At 43.4% G+C, this 20,286-nt stretch overlaps 2 protein-coding genes across 4 annotated transcripts in view; both read left to right on the forward strand.

Moving 5' to 3' along the window:
* The first annotated feature begins 421 nt into the window (after window positions 1-421).
* LOC121586798 (serine/threonine-protein kinase Sgk1-like) lies at window positions 422-11,695 on the forward strand. Its single transcript, XM_041903793.1, has 9 exons — window positions 422-669; window positions 2,440-2,515; window positions 4,645-4,717; window positions 4,963-5,148; window positions 5,329-5,573; window positions 8,224-8,443; window positions 8,778-8,933; window positions 9,528-9,617; window positions 9,846-11,695. Exons 1-9 carry the CDS (start codon window positions 600-602, stop codon window positions 10,005-10,007), a joined length of 1,278 nt encoding a protein of 425 aa, XP_041759727.1. The 5' UTR covers window positions 422-599; the 3' UTR covers window positions 10,008-11,695.
* A 3,165-nt stretch (window positions 11,696-14,860) lies between these two features.
* Window positions 14,861-20,286, forward strand: part of LOC121586793 (eyes absent homolog 3-like) — a 46,733-nt gene continuing 41,307 nt past the window's right edge. For all 3 annotated transcript variants that reach the window (XM_041903785.1, XM_041903787.1, XM_041903786.1), the window contains exon 1: window positions 14,861-14,949. The gene's annotated coding sequence lies outside the window, so the exon portion shown is untranslated. The remainder of the gene's footprint in view (window positions 14,950-20,286) is intronic.

The following is a 20,286-nucleotide window of genomic DNA, read 5'->3' on the forward strand; positions in this document are numbered from 1 at the left end:
AACGAAATGGAATTCAATTATTCAAATTGAACCGACGTCGATCAATTAGTTGTTAAAAAAACGAAAAATAAACCGAAATGTCGGTTAATTGCTCAGCACTAGTGAGGGGTCAATGTAGGCTACTTGTGATTATATCCATGTTAATTATAAACCGATCCAGAGTGCCATTAATCCTATAGGTTCTGGAGAGATTATGGCCAGCAGTATTTTTCCATTGATACATTTTTGGGGGGTTAGTATACAGTCAATGCGCACCACATACGGAGCGCAGCGCACCTCTCGTCATCCCACGCCGCCTGCACGCAAGAGATGGAGCTGCTGAATCCGGTTACATCAGCGCCCCTGACAGTTGCTTGGCAACCAAGTGATGTCAGTGTGCCTCTCCTCCTCAAACCACGTGTTCCGTACATAATAACTTGCTGCTCAGCGCACTGGATAGGCACTTATGACTGATCGTTTTCTCGGGCAGGGCTCTCGCTGTACTCACTTTACGCATGAAGTGGAGCCATTGGTTCTAGAGCAACCAGCGTCTTCTCCATAACGGAGCTCTCTATTTCTACTGCTTGTTTTTTGCAAGTGGATTTATCTTTTTGTTCAATATGGCTGTTACGGAGGCTCCATGCGACTTGTCTTATTGCAAGATGAGAGGAATTGTGTCAGTTCTCACTGGTAGGCATGTTATTCTGTTATTTCTGTTATTCTGAGTTCAATGTTTTTATTTAGATTCTAGGCTTACATTGTGCTGTTGAATGGAATGTGCATCGGTATGCTTTAGATTGTGAGTTTTTGCTGGACAGTCTATTGGTGTATATTCTTTCCTGAGTTGTTATTGTAGCCTTCGATCTGAAACTTGCATAACTGGCAATGGGAGTGCATGCACTAAATTAAACATTGGAATGCGCCCATATGTCAATTGATAATGAGTTGTCCCGATATATAGTGCACTTGTCGCACTATGTAGGCCTATGTGATATAGGCTATGAGCGTTATATTTCACTATGCGACGCTCGGGGTCGCAGAAGGAATAGGCTATATACAGTAATATTGTGTTGCGTAACGACTACATTACGCAGATAATGCGTTATAACGGGATCCATTCAAGCATCATTTTGAAGCTCCGAAAAAATACAACATGACAATTATGCACAGTTTTAGTCCGGCTATATATTTATGTTGACCTGTGTGACGAAATGTAGGCTATGGTTTCCCAGATATCAATGTCCCAGTATCTAGCCTATAGGTAGACTAGATATACAAAAAAGTATGTGGACACCCCTTCAAATTAGTCGATTCGGCTATTTCAGCCACACCCGTTGCTGACAGGTGTATAAAATCGAGCACACAGCCATGCAATCTCCATAGACAAACATTGGCAGTAGAGAGCTTAGTGACGGTCAACGGGGCACCATCATAGGATGCCACCTTTCCAACAAGTCAGTTCGTCAAATTTCTGCACTGCTGGAGCTGCCCCGCTCAACTGTAAGTGCTGTTATTGTGAAGTGGAAACATCTAGGAGCAACAATGGCTCAGCCACTAAGTGGTAGGCCACACAAGCTCACAGAACGGGACCGCCGAGTGCTGAAGCACTTACGTAGCGTGTAAAAATCGTCTGTCCTCGGTTGCAACACTCACTACCGAGGTCCAAACTGCCTCTGGAAGCAACGTCAGCACAATAACTGTTCGTCGGGAGCTTCATGAAATGGGTTTCCAAGGCCGAGCAGTCACACATAAGCCTAAAATCACCATGCGCAATGCCAAGCGTCGGCTGGAGTGGTGTAAAGCTCGCCGACATTGGACTCTCGAGCAGTGGAAGTGCGTTCTCTGGAGTGATGAATCACGCTTCACCATCTGGCATTCCGGTGGACGAATCTGGTTTGGCGGATGCCAGGAGAATGCTACCTGCCCCAATGCATAGTGCCAACTGTAAAGTTTGGTGGAGGAGGAATAATTGTCTGGGGCTGTTTTTCATGGTTCGGGCTAGGCCCCTTAGTTCCAGTGAAGGGAAATCTTAACGCTACAGCATACAATGACATTCTAGACAATTCTGTGCTTCCAACTTTGTGGCCTGCACAGAGCCCTGACCTCAACTCCATCGAACACCTTTGGGATGAATTAGAACGCCGACTGCAAGCCAGGCCTAATCGCCCAACATCAGTGCTGACCTCACTAATGCTCTTGTGGCTGAATGGAAGCAAGTCCCCGTAGCAATGTTCCAACATCTAGTGGAAAGCCTTCCCAGAAGAGTGGAGGCTGTTATAGCAGCAAAGGGGGGACCAACTCCATATTAATGCCCATGATTTTGGAATGAGATGTTCGACAAGCAGGTGTCCACATACTTCTGGTCATGTAGTGTATATTGAAATACAATGCTCAATCTGATCAGTGACGTTGTATTCTCTGGGCACCCAGCTGACATAAATGCCTCTTTTTGAATTGCAGCTTTTATCAAGGAGAGGAAAATGGGCCTGAACGACTTAATCTCGAAGTTGGTGTCAAACCCACATATCTGTCAACAGTAAGTATTATGTGGAGCACTTGTGTGACCAAAAATGAGATGTTTGGATATTATATAGGCCATCAACTTCCGTCGCAACATAACAATAATTTAAGTATAAATATTTATCAAATAGTATCTGCACTGCACACATTAGGCCCCCTCTGTGGGTCAGTTCATCCACTTCCCACAGCATTACATCAGGCCTCTCTGTGGGTCAGTTCATCCAATTCCCTCAGCATTACATCAGGCCTCTCTGTGGGTCAGTTCATCCACTTCCCACAACATTACATCAGGCCTCTCTGTGGGTCAGTTCATCCACTTCCCACAGCATTACATCAGGCCTCTCTGTGGGTCAGTTCATCCACTTCCCACAGCATTACATTAGGCCAATGCATTTATTTATAATTGTATAGGTTTACCCCGCAGGTCAGTGAGTAATCCAATCCAATAAGCCTTTACGTGACGTAACTATCATGAGTGTGCTGGCCGTACATTCTAAGTCAAAGCAGTAATCTGGTGCCAAGCAGGCAAAGCCAGCGCAAGAATAGTTATTTCATGTCAAGTGTGTTCCTGCCCGCTGCCTAAGCACCTTTTCTGCAAATCCCCAGTGTCCCCTAGACAGGGATAGCTGGGTAATTCAATTAAGCACTCACCACACACGATATGGTTTGTTCTCAACAGCCTGGCAAGCGGCCAGGTGGGGGTCTGGCTCAGAGGGACATTCCCAAGCACCTTATCTACCCTCTTCAGTAGCTCTCAAGAACCCAAGTGGGCCCTGTTCACAGCCTCTTAGGTTCTCAGCTGATGGTACTGATCACAGCTCCACTCATGAACTACAATCCCGACCCTCTGTTTAATCCCAACGCTCTGTGTAAATGAAAATAAGCCTAAATTGCAATACGGTTTTGTAAAACCTTTGTAACTTAACTTTTATATAAGCGAGATAGAATCTTTCGAATAGAAAAGATACACCTACTGTGTGCAGTTTAGCAAAGTTGCACCCGGCTGTTTTCACCCGTTGCCTCTGCTACGACACATCCTCATTCCATTGGACCATTCCATTCCACATTTCCTGTGTTTCTCAAAATATAGCCGGGTGCAACTTTCCTAAACTGCATGCAGTAAGTCTATATTTTCTATTAGAAAAATGCGTTCTCGCCTAAACGAAAGTTACATTTAAAATGTCTCCAAAACTGTATCGCGTGTGAGGCGTATATTTGCGTTTAGACAAAGCATGGGCAGTATCGGAGGCGGCAGACAGCTTTGTGAATAGACAATATAACATTTACCGTCTATTTGAATGGGCTACCTTCTCCTGATGCTAGATGCTTACAGCAGTCTGAATCTGGGCTGACGCGCAGAGAGGCTTAATATGTGCAAACTTGTCAAAAAGGAATCCTGGACTATTTGATGAATATTTATACTTTCACAAAAGTTTGTCATATTATTGTCATGTTGCAATGTAAGTTGAGAGGCCTGCTTAGAACTAATGTTCAGATGGTGCTGCAGGTAGCGTTGGGCCAGTAACCGAAAGGTCACTGGTTTGAAACCCAGAGACCGACTTGGTGAAAAAAATCTGCCAATGTGCCTTTGAGCAAGGCACTTAACCCTAATTGCTTCTGTAATCTCGTTATGGATAAGAGCATCTGCTAAATGACTAAAATGTCAAATTTACATGGTGTATTTAGTGGGTCAACAACAACTTAATTGTCTCTCAGTTAGAAAAGAGACCCTTATTGTCTATCAGGAGTTAGAGAAAATACCCTTTTTGAAAGCCTGCTTGTCCTCATGGGTCAGATCAACTTTAAATGACAGATGGAACCTTCTCTATCTATTTGCTAAATGTAATCACTGTAAAACTCACCCTTGTTCACCTGATATACCAACAGTCACAGGCATTGCAATGTCCGACTTCCAAAATGAGTACCAATCATAGTAATTGTAATACTGGCCTTCGATGCCACGCGAATTGATACTGTTATAATTTATGCGCTCTAGAAAATACGATGTCATCAGAGGTCATCCCTAAAAATCACAAAGTGGCAAATGTCAGTCAAAATAACATCAGAGAATCATCAGTGGCGGAGGATTCCATTTGAACGTTCTAAAGTTTTAACGTTCTAACATTCTCTCTGTTCATTCCTCAGCTCTGAAGTTGACTTCCTCAAGATCAATGAGAACCAGAATGAAGAGCTGGATGATGATGAACTTCTGAATCCAGTGAGCATAACACTTGGCTTGGCCCTTGGGGCAGACAGAAAGAGTTAAACCCAAATGGCACCATGTTCCCCATAGTGCACTCCTTTTGACCATGGCTCATAGGGCTCTCTGGTCAAAAGTAGTGCACTATATAGGGAATAGGCTGCCATTTGGGACGTATACTGAAAGATTCACATGGGTGTGAATAGATCATTTAATCCAGAGATGGTTGTTCTTACCTTCCTCCTCTCTCCTACTTTTCCCAGATGTTCCTGACCTCCCCCAGAAGCTCACTGGCTGAGGAGTTGGCGATCAAACCATGTGATTTTGACTACCTGAAAATCATCGGCAAAGGGAGCTTTGGGAAGGTGCTGCTGGCTCGACACAGGGACAGCAACGAGTATTACGCCGTCAAGGTTCTACAGAAGAAAATCATCTTGAAGAAGAAAGAGGTGAGTCTTTACTGATCTTCACTATAAAACACACAATCAATACTCCAAGCCTACTGCAATGGCCACAAACACATACAACCAGTTAGCTGCTCACTCAGAGGTTTCTATTGGTTACTTAATCAATATATTACTGTCATTGTGAATGGTATGCTCACCTCTCTCTTTCTCTTCCTCATCCAGCAAAAGCATATCATGGCGGAGCGAAGTGTCCTGATGAAGAATATCAAACATCCTTTCCTGGTGGGGCTGCACTACTCCTTCCAGACTACTGACAAACTCTACTTTGTCCTCGACTACGTGAATGGAGGAGAGCTGTTCTACCATCTCCAGAGAGAGAGGGTGTTTCTAGAACCCAGAGCCAGGTTCTACGCTGCAGAGATCGCCAGTGCTCTGGGATACCTCCACTCCCTGCATATTGTTTACAGGTACAAACTAAGATCCTATCCTACACCATCCCCTGGTGGTGGCTATATGTAATAGCACATGACAGGAAAAATACCACTCATAATGTGTAGTCTGGTTTTTGCCCTAAAACGTGCACCCGGGGAGGGGGGTTCCCTGGACCGAGTTTGGGAAACCCTGGTCTAGTCTAGTGAATAAGGACCGTAGTGGAAGTTAAACGCTCGTAGATACTGTTTACCCCCCTTTTTTTATTTTGCATGAGCGTTTACCCACCTTTTGTGCAAAAATGCATTGACAGTATAGGAAGCGTTACTTTACTCACCGCAAACCGCGATCATCGTTTACCCACCAATTGTTTTTACCATTACATCACCTAACCACGTTTCAATCCACAGTTTTAATGCGAGTAAAGTCATACTGTATAAAATACAATAAAAAATCAGGACAGCCGTGATGGAAAAAGGAAGTTTCGGTACAATTTAATAAATGCTGAAAGATCATTTCGACAAGGTGGTATCTTTTTGTGTCTGTAAAATTAATTATGCAAGAAATGGATGTGGAAACTCCTTAATGCGCAAATATTGATATAACAACCATCATATCGATATGGTGTGTGGTCCTCCCACTCCATTAAGGGAAACCATGCAGTTTATTAGGCTACAGATTAAATAAATTGAGATGAACTTCACTGGGTGGTGAAAGTTCATCTCAGGCTCTGTCGTAGCCGGCCGCGACCGGGAGACCCATGGGGCGGCGCATAATTGGCCCTGCGTCGTCCAGGGTAGGGGAGGGAATGGCCGGCAGGGATGTAGCTCAGTTGGTAGAGCATGGCGTTTGCAACGCCAGGGTTGTGGGTTCAATTCCCACGGGGGGCCAGTTTGAAAAATAAAAGAATGTATGCACTCACTAACTGTAAGTCGCTCTGGATAAGAGCGTCTGCTAAATGACTAAAATGTAAAATGTAATGTAAATGTATAGAGCACGGTGGTCTTGATGCTCCTTTCCAATACATATCGAGGGGATTATTCTGATGACTGATGCTTTACTGCTGTTTGACAAATACTCACTCTTATCCAGTGCTTAATTTGTAAATCTGGAAGAGCCGGAAAAAAAAGTGACCTGGGGAGCTCTGAGGTACCGGAACACATGAGAAGAAAAACTAATCACCTTTATAATAAAGCATTTCATGCATATCATCACATTTGCGTAGTGGCATAGCGCAGTAGAGTAGAGGACACATGGACACATGGAGGAAAAAATATGTGGCCTAGGGTACGGGACATTTTTGTATTTTTATAAACGCATTTCAAATGCAATTCTACATGACTGGAGATTTAGGCATAATCTTTTTTAATGCCACGTTCAAAACAACTGGGAACTCAGAGCTGGGAAATCTCAGACTTCCGAGCGTTCAAGACAACTGGGAAATCGGGGGGGAAATGAGCTCCGACTGGGAAAATTCGTTTTGAACTGTCATCCAACTCGGAATTCCAAATAGGGAACTCTGGCCTCTTTCTAGAGCTCTGACTTTCCGACCTGAAGATCGCTGACGTCATGATTCGACCTCGTATTCTTTCTATTTCCCAGTTGTCTTGAAAGCACCATAATACAGCACAAAATGTCAGCAAATCAAATGACCGAAATGAGAGGCTACTTTGACGCAGACAAAATGAGAATCTGAGATCAATGAAAACGACCTTGTCTTGAATCCATCAATATCCTAGGCCTAGGTGTGTGGAGACATATTGTAGGCTACAATATGAGGAGGAAATTATAGTCCTAAAAATGCTTTCCAGTTTTACTGACTCACCCAATGATGTTCAGCTCACTCGCTGGTGATGGCCGATGCGCTCGTGCCAAAAGCCTCTCTCTCTCTCTTATTTTACTTTGTAAAATAATATTTTGATGTTGATCAAATATTTTGGTATCCTACAGCTGACAGATTAGTCTTCTCTTTTCAGCAGGAGACATTTGCTTTCCAACCTATGTTTTCCGGCGATTGTAGACTATTTTAAATATTGCGAAAGGCCAGTTTTGTCTGCATAGCACTGCTATCCATAATAATCATGTAGACTAGCCTACCCGCGCTGTATCTGTTAGCTGTTGGCTAGAGAATGCCAAGAACAGAGTAGGCACATTTGCTATTTAACTTAACAGTTTTTGTGACAAAACTATCCGTAGAGTTGAAAATGCGATGGAAACACATTGAACTTTAGATTTCTATTCAGTACATAAAAACTTAAGCGAAAAAGTACATTTTGTGTGCACTACGTCAACACCCACTGATTTTTATCTGCAGCAAGTCTGTTTGGTGGAAACACACCGCTGGTGGGAGAATGCGCATATTGTCTTTGTGCGGAATTTAGAATATTTGCATTAAAATCTGTCGCCCGATTGGATGGAAACCTCGCTAGTGATAAAAGGACTGAATGCTAAAAGGGATACTGAAAAGGACTGAATGCTAAAAGGGATACTGAAAAGGACTGAATGCTAAGGGATACTGAAAAGGACTGAATGCTAAGGGATACTGAAAAGGAGTGAATGCTAAGGGATACTGAAAAGGACTGAATGCTAAGGGATACTAGGTAATGAATGTGACTAGAACAATCTAAATATTGTATTTATTTGGGTGCCTTTTTCATAAACCTCTCCCCCTTCTCTGCCCCTTCACAGAGATCTGAAGCCTGAGAATATCCTGCTAGCCTCTACAGGCCACATCGTCCTGACAGACTTTGGCCTCTGCAAAGAGGGCCTGACGCCCACTGGGACCACTAGCACCTTCTGTGGAACCCCAGAGTACCTGGCCCCAGAGGTGCTGCAGAAGCAGGCGTACGACCGCACAGTGGACTGGTGGTGCCTGGGCTCAGTGCTGTACGAGATGCTCTACGGACTGGTGAGTCATCCGTACGCTTTTTCACCATCTCTGCCTTTCATGGTTCAGTTTTCTTTCACTTTTCACAATGCATCTAAATGTGTTATTCAATATGGTACCCTAAAAAATGGCACCCCTATCCCAAATTGTACCCTATTCCCTGGTCAAAGTTAGGGTACTATAAAGGGAATAGGGTGCCATTTGGGATACAAGCCTATGACACTATGTCACTATGTCAGTTCAATATAGAGAATGCCATTACAAATCACAAGTACACTGACAATCATGGTGCCTGGTGCGTTAGGAGCTTGACTAAGTAGCGTGTACACATTTCTTCTCTTTGTCTCCTCCATAGCCACCCTTCTACAGTCGTAACACAGCTGAGATGTACAGCAATATCCTGAACAAGCCTCTGATACTGAAGCCTAACGTGTCCAACTCAGGCAGGGAAATGTTGGAGGGACTCCTGCAAAAGGACCGCACCAAGAGGCTGGGAGTGAAAGACGATTTTGTAAGTATATATATATATATATATATATATACATTTACATTACATTTTAGTCATTTAGCAGACGCTCTTATCCAGAGCGACTTACAGGAGCAATTAGGGTTAAGTGCCTTGCTCAAGGGCACATCGACAGATTTTTCACCTAGTCGGCTCGGGGATTAGAACCAGCGACCTTTCGGTTACTGGCACTACGCTCTTATATATATATATATATATTATATATTGTGACAGATATATATATCACAAGATGTTGGTGCCACCTTAATTGGGGAGGACGGGCTCACGGTAATGGCTGGAGCGAAATGGTGGAATGGTATCAAATACATCAAAAACATGGTTTCCATGGTTTCCAGGTGTTTGATGCCATTCCATTTGCTCCATTCCAGACATTATTATGAGCTGTCCTCCCCTCAGCAGCCTCCACTGATATACACACACACACACACACACACACACACACACACACACATACACAAAACAACGCAGAACAATCAATGTACTATACAAGACATAAAACAATTCTAACAAGGTGTCAGTAAAGTTGTTCTGTAGTGTTCTGTGCCAGTGGGTTGATGTAGTGTCTCTATGTACCTGTAGATGGAGCTGAAGTGCCACAACTTCTTCTCACCCATCAACTGGGATGACCTGATGGCCAGGAAGATCACACCACCTTACATTCCCTCAGTGGTACGTACATTTATCAGAAGACTGTATGCTGTAGATGGGGAACTCCCTCTAGCCCACGCCTCCACCGATCCAATGCTTTTAGATTTGTGGGGAAGTAGTGAACAAGTTCACACTTCAGGATGAAAGGAGATATTGGAACTTACCTTTATGCGTGTGAAATGTGAATTTAATGTTTGTTGTTTCGGAGCCCGTCTCTAATGCACTTCTCTGGTTGGTTGGCTTTCACAGAGCGGGCCCACGGACCTCAGGCACTTTGACCCAGAGTTCACCCACCTCCCTGTGACCTCGTCGCTGTGCAACACGGACGGCCTGATGGTGACCAGCAGCATCAAGGAGGCAGCTGGAGCCTTCCCAGGCTTCTCTTATGGGCCTGCTGACGGCTTCATGTGAAGGAGTCCTCTGTCCACCTCTATCCTCATCACCTCTGTAGAACAAATAAAACACAGAGATACACGTACTGTATGAGTGATGTGGGAGGTGTGCATGACCCGCTAATAAGGCTCCTGAGAGGAAAAGGGGGTCTAGAACTCCAGATCTTGTGGGATTGTTGCATGAGGGGTGTACATTGCACGGGACTCCAATCTTCAACGCCAACGATCCTAACCTACCTGATGCAAAAGTGTGCCAAGGTGGGACATCGTTTTTTTCTTACCACAGGGAGAAAGGACATTTCTCTCTAATCGCTGTGGACCACGACCACTGTCAGAAGAAAAGAGTGAAGTGCCTGAAGTTTCAAGTTAGCGAGAACAGAGAGCAGCACTGTACCAGCAGGGTTGTATCAAACACAAAAGACTGTCCAGTCTGTTTAGACCTATGACCCCTGGCGCTAGCTGTAGAGGGCCTTGCCTTCCTGATCATTCTGTATATATTGAAGACTTACATTGTCACAATGCATTTGTTGTCATTTGTTGTGTGAATGCTGGATTGCACTTGAGGCATTAAGGGTGATGAAGGTGATTGCATTGCTTAAGCATCCACTCTGTCTCTTGTTCAGCTGCATATCTGTTCACCCCTGAAAATCGTAATATGAATATCTGTTCACCTTCAAAATATTAATATTAATATCTGTTCACCATCACAATCCTATTAGCTAAACAAGTAGGAAAACACCAGAATGGATCAACATGAAATACGTTTGTTTTGGATCAAATAGGGTACTATGGTACAATCTGAACTCAATTCTACCGCGTGACCAATTTTTCTCCACATGCAGAAAATGTTGGGGCAAAAAAATTACAATGTGTAGAAAGCAGACACAAAATATTTTATTTTTTACAAGAAATCTGCAATATAATTTCATGTTATATTAACTGAATCTGACCAAAAAGTCCATTGGTTTTCCATTTCCAGGTACTGTTCATCTTAATACTATATATCCGTCCCGAGTAATTACAAAGCACTCTTTTAAAAACATGTTTTTCACTTGGCTCCTTAACAGAAAGCAAATAGAAATATATTACCAAGCTCTAAACAATTTATACATCTAAAAAGAAATGTACTCCCTAAGTGGGAAAAACCCTGTCTTATTTTCTAACCTATCTTCTTCTAATACCTGCACTTTACACATTTACCCACCTAAGACTGTGTTGACAACTTGTGTTGACATGCTGTTTGTAGAACTCATTCATATATTTGTATCATAAATACAGAAAATGGGGTAAATGATTTTACCAGCAATACTAGGTCTTCTGCAGTAATAGCACATATTATATCAATCATTGTTATTCTCGTGAGTGAAAGTGATTGCTGTTTTGCTGGCAAAACACTAGATAATCCCATTAGATTGTTATGTACTGTATACCCATTTGCATCGTGTACAGAACTCCTGCTAGATTGATAGGAAGGTACTGTGAATGTCTTTCATTTAAAGTGTGCCTGTCTGTCCCAGCCATGTTAGGATAGGAAGTCCTGATCCATATGTGCGTATCTATTTATTCCCTGTTATCCTCATGGTCTAGATCAGTGTTTCCCAAACTCGGTCCCAAACTCTGTATTTTTTGCCCTAGAACTACACAGCTGATTTAAATAATAATAATAATATGCCATTTAGCAGACACTTTTATCCAAAGCGACTTACAGTCCCGTTTGCATACATTTTTACGTATGGGTGGCCCCGGGGATCGAACCCACTACCCTGGCATTACAAGCGCCATGCTCTACCAATTGAGCTACAGAGGACCAACTCATCATCAAGCTTTGATTATTTGAATCACACTGTGTAGTTCTAGGGCAAAAACCAAAACGTGCACCCAGTGTGGGCCCCGGGACCGAGTTTGGGAAACCCGGGTCTAGACAACGACCTGAAAAGTTGTGCTGCTACAATGATGAGAGCTTAGACTGAAATGACTCTTTGTAGACGGTTTATTTACTGATGGCCATGAATAGTGTAATAACCATCACAGGCTTTCTCCATGTATATTTATTTACATGTCATGACACATAATGTACTGTGTTTAAAGACCAGAGGACAAATTCCTAGTATGGATAAATTAAAGATTGAATTGTAATCTATCTTTTCAAAATGGTAAATAAAATGTATTGACCAAATTCAAATGGAATGTGTCAACCGAGTGTTTTTCTGGAGGCCAGTTTGATATTGAATCAAGGAGTTACAAAAATATATACAGTGGGGAAAAAAAGTATTTAGTCCGCCACCAATTGTGCAAGTTCTCCCACTTAAAAAGATGAGAGAGGCCTGTAATTTTCATCATAGGTACACGTCAACTATGACAGACAAAATGAGAAAAAATAATCCAGAAAATCACATTGTAGGATTTTTAATGAATTTATTTGCAAAATATGGTGGAAAATAAGTATTTGGTCAATAACAAAAGTTTCTCAATACTTTGTTATATACCCTTTGTTGGCAATGACACAGGTCAAACGTTTTCTGTAAGTCTTCACAAGGTTTTCACACATTGTTGCTGGTATTTTGGCCCATTCCTCCATGCAGATCTCCTCTAGAGCAGTGATGTTTTGGGGCTGTCGCTGGGCAACACAGTTTTTCAACTCCCTCCAAAGATTTTCTATGGGGTTGAGATCTGGAGACTGGCTAGGCCACTCCAGGACCTTGAAATGCTTATTACGAAGCCACTCCTTCGTTGCCGGCGGTGTGTTTGGGATCATTGTCATGCTGAAAGACCCAGCCACATTTCATCTTCAATGCCCTTGCTGATGGAAGGAGGTTTTCACTCAAAATCTCATGATACATGACCCCATTCATTCTTTCCTTTACACGGATCAGTCGTCCTGGTCCCTTTGCAGAAAAACAGCCCCAAAGCATGATGTTTCCACCCCCCATGCTTCACAGTAGGTATGGTGTTCTTTGGATGCAACTCAGCATTCTTTGTCCTCCAAACACGACGAGTTGAGTTTTTACTAAAAAGTTATATTTTGGTTTCATCTGACCATATGACATTCTCCCAATCCTCTTCTGGATCATCCAAATGCACTCTAGCAAACTTCAGACGGGCCTGGACATGTACTGGCTTAAGCAGGGGGACACGTCTGGCACTGCAGGATTTGAGTCCCTGGCGGCGTAGTGTGTTACTGATGGTAGGCTTTGTTACTTTGGTCCCAGCTCTCTGCAGGTCATTCACTAGGTCCCCCCGTGTGGTTCTGGGATTTTTGCTCACCGTTCTTGTGATCATTTTGACCCCACGGGGTGAGATCTTGCGTGGAGCCCCAGATCGAGGGAGATTATCAGTGGTCTTGTATGTCTTCCATTTCCTAATAATTGCTCCCACAGTTGATTTCTTCAAACCAAGCTGCTTACCTATTGCAGATTCAGTCTTCCCAGCCTGGTGCAGGTCTACAATTTTGTTTCTGGTGTCCTTTGACAGCTCTTTGGTCTTGGCCATAGTGGAGTTTGGAGTGTGACTGTTTGAGGTTGTGGACAGGTGTCTTTTATACTGTTAACAAGTTCAAACAGGTGCCATTAATACAGGTAACGAGTGGAGGACAGAGGAGCCTCTTAAAGAAGAAGTTACAGGTCTGTGAGAGCCAGAAATCTTGCTTGTTTGAAGGTGACCAAATACTTATTTTCCACCATAATTTGCAAATAAATTCATAAAAAATCCTACAATGTGATTTTCTGGATTTTTTTTTATCAATTTGTCTGTCATAGTTGACGTGTACCTATGATGATAATTACAGGCCTCTCTCATCTTTTTAAGTGGGAGAACTTGCACAATTGGTGGCTGACTAAATACTTTTTTTCCCCACTGTATTCACACCCGGTACATTTTGATTATTGGTGCTGCTCTTTTGGAAAAATAGGCTACATTCAATTATTATATTCCATATAATTTCATAAACATGTTTTAATGTAGAAACAAGTTTAGGGGTAATGCCAGGACAACCGCATCAAACAGGCCATAAATCAAAATCACAACAGAGCCTCTACTTCAGGGGTTCCCAAACTTTTCCTGCCTACGACCCCAAATTGACACTAGAAAATGCAGGGGACTCCATTTCGAAAAATGATATTCCATAGTTAACCCTGTTTGATCATATTCACAAAAATGTTGGGTCCGGCATGCTGTCCCAACTCATAATAATGACATGAAAGCGCATAAAAGGCCCTTAGTTGACATTAACATTTGTATTTCATTTTAAGAAAAAATAGTTGTTAATTTGTTTAGAGATTTTGTCACGGGAGCCCATTTCAATTTCAGGGGACCGACCCCAAGTTTGGGAACCGCTACCTCCTTTCATGGAGCACCATCTGTAAAAAAATCCACATGCTGTTACATTGTTACGTTTCATTACTCCACTTTTCATGCTGTTACATTGTTACGTTTCATTACTCCACTTTTCATGCTGTTACATTGTTACGTTTCATTACTCCACTTTTCATGCTGTTACATTGTTACGTTTCATTACTCCACTTTTCATGCTGTTACATTGTTACGTTTCATTACTCCACTTTTCATGCTGTTACATTGTTACGTTTCATTACTCCACTTTTCATGCTGTTACATTGTTACGTTTCATTACTCCACTTTTCACGCTGTTACATTGTTACATTTCATTACTCCACTTTTCATGCTGTTACATTGCAGAATGTAGTCTAAACCAGAGACATGTATAAAAATTGGCACAACTCAAAATATATAGCTCTGGGCCCGGTTCTCCCAAAAGCATCTTAAGGCCAACTGAGTTAATTTTGGGAAACCGGGCCCTGGTCTAGACTGAATATTCAGGAAAACGGCACGCATGCGTACCACAAACAGTAAAAACTTCCTGCGAAATAGTGGTCCCTAACAACAGACAAAGCGGTGTGGAATCAATACGAAGGAATTCAACTAAAATAAAACACATTATCCCAATGGTAAGGTAAATTTGACTAACTCTAATCATATACGTAGCTATATGGCCTACATCCATGTTGGTGAATTTTCGAAACTTTGGAAGGGAAGTTCCATCACTCCGTTGGCTAGCTAGCCAGCTAACGTTGGCCAGCGTAGCATCTCGAGAGAGTTAGTTAGCTAAGCTAACAGCTAACGTAGCTAAAAACAATGCACTTCGCGAACTAGCTAACCAACTCGCTAGCTATGGCCCCGGTACTCACCTTTAATTAATTGCAATATCTCCAAACATATTTATAACGTTCCAATGCCTCCTTTTTTTGCAGTTAGCTAAACGAGAAGCCACCTACTAGCTAACTAGTAATTATTTGCTAACTGGACTTCACCTTACATTTACATTTTTGTCATTTAGCAGACGCTCTTATCCAGAGCGACTTACTGGCCCCCCGTGGGAATCGAACCCACAACCCTGGTGTTGCAAGCGCCATGCTCTACCAACTGAGCTACACGGGGCCCATCATGCAGACCGTGATAATACACAGCAGCTAGCCATTGTCACCTTTTCTTCTAACAGTACAGAAATATACACATGTACTACACATCCTGTGGACAATCATCCTTTTTTCCTACTCTGTCGATTGGTTCAATTTACAAGCGGTTAACTGGGCAGGGTTAGAGTCCATGCCATTTCACTTAAGTCAATTCAGGAAGTAATCTTTCTCATGAAAAAGCTGTGAGGAAAATTTGAATTTGAATTTCAGCTACTGAAACGGACTTCATTGAAATGTAATAGACCCCAGCCCAGATCACAAGTGCTCCCTTACTAACTGGCAGCTTTCGGGAGTAAAACTGCAGCAACGGCTATACTATACACAGGTGTAACATTGCAGCACGCTGTCCTTTAGTAAGCGTGCCATCGCTAGCGCCTTTATTTCCTGAAAATAATTTTAGCTATGTGGAACCTGATTATGTTAAATTCAGTGTTGTTGCTAATGTGTGTAACGTTAGCTAGCACACACTTCTGTTTTGGGCATGCGTGCTAAATTATCTATTTGAAAGTCCCCCCGCTAATTGTTATAGAATGGAACTTGGATTTGCGTAGAAAGCAGAGTTGGTTAGATAACTATGTATCATCCACAACTTCTTGAATATTGAAGTGACAGACTAGAGCAGGGTTTCCCAAAGCACGTTTTGGTTTTTGCCCTAGCACTACACAGCTGATTCAAATAAAATAAAATCAAAGCTTGATGATGAGTTGGTTCTTTGAATCAGCTGTGTAGTGCTAGGGCAAAAACCAAAATGTGCACCCCCGGTGGGCCAGGACCGAGTTTGGGAAACCCTGGACTACAGAAAGGCAGTTATGTCACTCACCCACCACCACAGATTTACATTGACATTTTAGTCATTTAGCAGACGCTCTTATCCAGAGCGATTTACAGTTAGTGAGTGCATACATTTTCATACTGGTCCCCCGTGGGAATCGAACCCACAACCCTGGCGTTGCAAGCGCCATGCTCTACCAACTGAGCTACACTGGACTGAGCTACACAGATAATGCCAGCATGGTCATTGGTAGCTAGCAGATTGTAAGGGGCTGATAGCATGGTCATTGGTAGCTAGCAGATTGTAAGGGGCTGAGAGATTTTGTCTTGGAAAAGTTGAATATTTTGCAGTGTTTGTTATATGTGTCACTTTTATGGGCATGTCGCAGCAGTGTGCAGGAGGACATGGGACAGAGGAATGTGTAGTTTTCGGTGGGAAAAGTTGTGTACTGTAGGGGTGCCCATGTTGCTGGGGATCGGATTTGTCCGGTGCGAGAGAGGCAGGTTGAGGTGGCCAGAGTCAGAGTAGTGCAGAAGATGTATGCTGAGGCAGTGAAGAGAGTAGAGGGAGGATCAAGGGTGAGGGATTCTGAGAGGATCCCTGTGAATAGTAGATCTGTGCCAGAACAGAGGGTTACGCCAATGAGTTATATGTTTCAATAAGGTTGGCTTCTTAGCATTCGTAGCAATGGTTATCAACTGTACCGCAGAGATGGAACGTAAGTCACAGAAAATAGATGTTGTGGTGGCAGCTGCAGTGAAGTACTTGGGGGGGTACGAGATTTGACTTCAGAAGAGATGAGTGGTAGTGTCCCGTCCTCCCAGGTCGTTGGCCTGGGGTAGGATCAGATAGGGTTAAAGTAGTGGAATAAAGTTGTGGCTTTTAATGAGTGTGGGGTTAGTTGTTAGGGTTATATATACAGTACCAGTCAAAAGTTCAATAAACATTTGGAGACTAAATATAGTTTACACGTTGTCAACATTCTTCTAAGCCAAACCCATCTGTTTTGCCCCATAGTTGCGCACGTATCGGGTTTGTTGCTAAACAACCAACCCGTCTATAGCTAGATAACTAGACAGTAGGTTATTTGTTACCAATAGTCCATGAATCAGGGGGGTCAGTCAGAACAAGGAAGTAAGAACAGAATCCAAAGGAAAATCAGTTCTATGGGCCGGTTTCCTGGACACAGATTTAGCCTTGGTCCTGGACTAAAAAGAATGCCAAGTTTGGGTTTAGGCCTAATCTGTGTCCAGGAAACGGGCCCTATATGTTTTTTCTCATAATGTTGCTCATAGAGTTTGATTTGATTTAGATTCATTTAACAAAGATGAGGCTAATGCAAGGACCATGTCAGGGACCATATCAGGGACCATGACTATAGACCAAGCCAGGAGTCAGCTAGGCCTGTGTCTTCATGGAGAGTTATGCTCAATCCCCAACACTTTGCAGACTAAATCTCAGTTCAGGTGATGCAATGATGACAAGACCAATCTTTTGTCGATCCATGTTTTAGTCCAGTTAGCACAGTGCTCCTGTAAACAATCCATGTTTTAGTCCAGTTAGCACAGTGCTCCTGTAAACAATCCATGTTTTAGTCCAGTTAGCACAGTGCTCCTGTAAACAATCCATGTTTTAGTCCAGTTAGCACAGTGCTCCTGTAAACGATCTATGTTTTAGTCCAATTAGCACAGTGCTCCTGTAAATGATCCATGTTTTAGTCCAATTAGCACAGTGCTCCTGTAAACGATCCATGTTTTAGTCCAATTAGCACAGTGCTCCTGTAAATGATCCATGTTTTAGTCCAATTAGCACAGTGCTCCTGTAAATGATCCATGTTTTAGTCCAAATGGCACAGTGCTCCTGTAAATGATCTATGTTTTAGTCCAATTAGCACAGTGCTCCTGTAAATGATCTATGTTTTAGTCCAATTAGCACAGTGCTCCTGTAAACGATCTATGTTTTAGTCCAATTAGCACAGTGCTCCTGTAAATGATCCATGTTTTAGTCCAATTAGCACAGTGCTCCTGTAAATGATCCATGTTTTAGTCCAATTAGCACAGTGCTCCTGTAAATGATCCATGTTTTAGTCCAATTAGCACAGTGCTCCTGTAAATGTCACCTTGTCTCATTATAGCGGGCAATAATAACAGAAAATTCATCATAATACTCACAAGACGTTTGCTTCTCAAGAGAATACTCCTAGGCAGCACAGAGACGTCCCCATATTTGTAGTCAAGCCATCCCACGTGCGATAGGCCTACAGGAAATTCACCCATTATTAGGTGATAAAATATGATAAACAACAGATCTGTCAAATATTTAATAAAGGAGACTATAGCCTATTTATAAAGAGAACGTACGTCTGTGGAGCAGATAGCAAAGCAGTTCTCTCCTTAGCTTGTAGGCTTGCTTCATTGTTGTGCAAAAAGAGTGTGTGTGTGCGCATGCGTGTGTGTGTTGTGACGTCACGAGAGGCTACACAGCTTTCAGCGGGATTGCTCAAGTAGTGCAAGGAGACAAGGTTCAAACAAAACAAGGATTTTATTATAGGTCTTGGGAAATTAACGAAAATATAACAAAATTCTGTTCTCTTGTGGCTCTTTAAGGGTTAACAGTTCAGGGATGTCTCTTCCACATCCAAAATCATAATTCTCACTCGCTCAGATAACTTTTCCCCAGCCTTACTGTAGTCCACGTTGCAGCTGGTGGCCAACCCAGCAAAAAGTCCTTCCAAATGTCTCTCACGTATTTCCACAGGTGCATATATCCAAAGGTGAGTGTTTCCCAAAGGTAAGTATCTCCAAATCCTTATATTCCTCATGGAAGTGGACGTGCAGCACTCTTGTCCTCCAGAGAGCCCAGGTTGGAGACTGTGTCTCTTCACCCCCCACACACTCCCTCAGTGTGTCTCTTCCCTTCCCAAACCTTCAGCTCATCAGCTCCTCATTTGTTTCAGCTGCGTGGGACGATTGGCCATAGAGGGGTGGAGTTCCCGACCATACCAGCAGATGGAGCCATAGCTGTCTGGGTTTGCAGCCACCTCAGGGGGATGTAACGTCCCTCCAGGACACAGCCTCTCGTGACATCACACATCCCCTCTCTCGGGACCGACGTCCTCGTCGGGTAAAGGCAGCGAAGAAGGCATCACGCCGGGAGAGGGCGTCCGCATTGCCGTGGTGCTTGCCAGCCCTGTGGACAACAGAAAAGTTAAACGGTTGCAAGCTCAAAACCATCTGGTTACTCTACTGTTTGATTCCTTGTTCTTGGCCATCCACTGCAGAGGGGCGTGATCAGATACCACCATGAAACGTCGGCCCAGGAGATAGAACCGAAGGGACTCCAGGGCCCAGACTACAGCCAGACATTCTTTCTCCACCGTTGAATAGTTATTCTCTCTTGGAAGTAACTTTCTGCTTAGGTAGAGAATGGGATGTTCTTCACCGTCATGTGCCTGGGTGAGGACAGCACCCAGACCCACCTCCGAAGCATCCGCTTGGACAATGAATTCCTTCTTGAAGTCTGGTGCTACCAGGATCGGACTGGAGCAGAGTGCTCGCTTCAGGTTGAGGAAAGCCGCCTCCGCCGCAGGGTTCCACTTCACCATTCGTGAGTGGCGTTTGGTCGTCAGCTCCGACAACGGTGCAGCTATGGTAGCAAAATCTGCAATAAAGCGTCTATAGTAGCCAGCGAGGCCCAAAAATGACCTTACTTGCTTCTTGGTGATGGGCTGCGGCCAGTCCTGTATGGCCCGCAGTTTGGCTTCCTGTGGTTTGACCAACCCCCGCCCAATGGTGTACCCCAGGTAGTTTGTCTCACTGAAGGCCAGCTTGCACTTCTTCGGGTTTGCCGTGAGCCCTGCTTCCCTGAGCGAATCCAGCACCGCTTGTACCCGGGGTATGTGGCTGGCCCAATCCGGACTTTGTATAACAACATCATCCAAATAAGCCGCTGCGCACCTCTTGTGGGGGCGCAAGGACTCGATCCATCAGGCGTTGGAACGTGGCAGGTGCCCCGTGGAGACCAAACGGAAGTCGGGT

This window comes from Coregonus clupeaformis, chromosome 17, assembly GCF_020615455.1.
Source record: "Coregonus clupeaformis isolate EN_2021a chromosome 17, ASM2061545v1, whole genome shotgun sequence".
In the NCBI taxonomy this organism is placed as follows: Eukaryota; Metazoa; Chordata; class Actinopteri; order Salmoniformes; family Salmonidae; genus Coregonus; species Coregonus clupeaformis.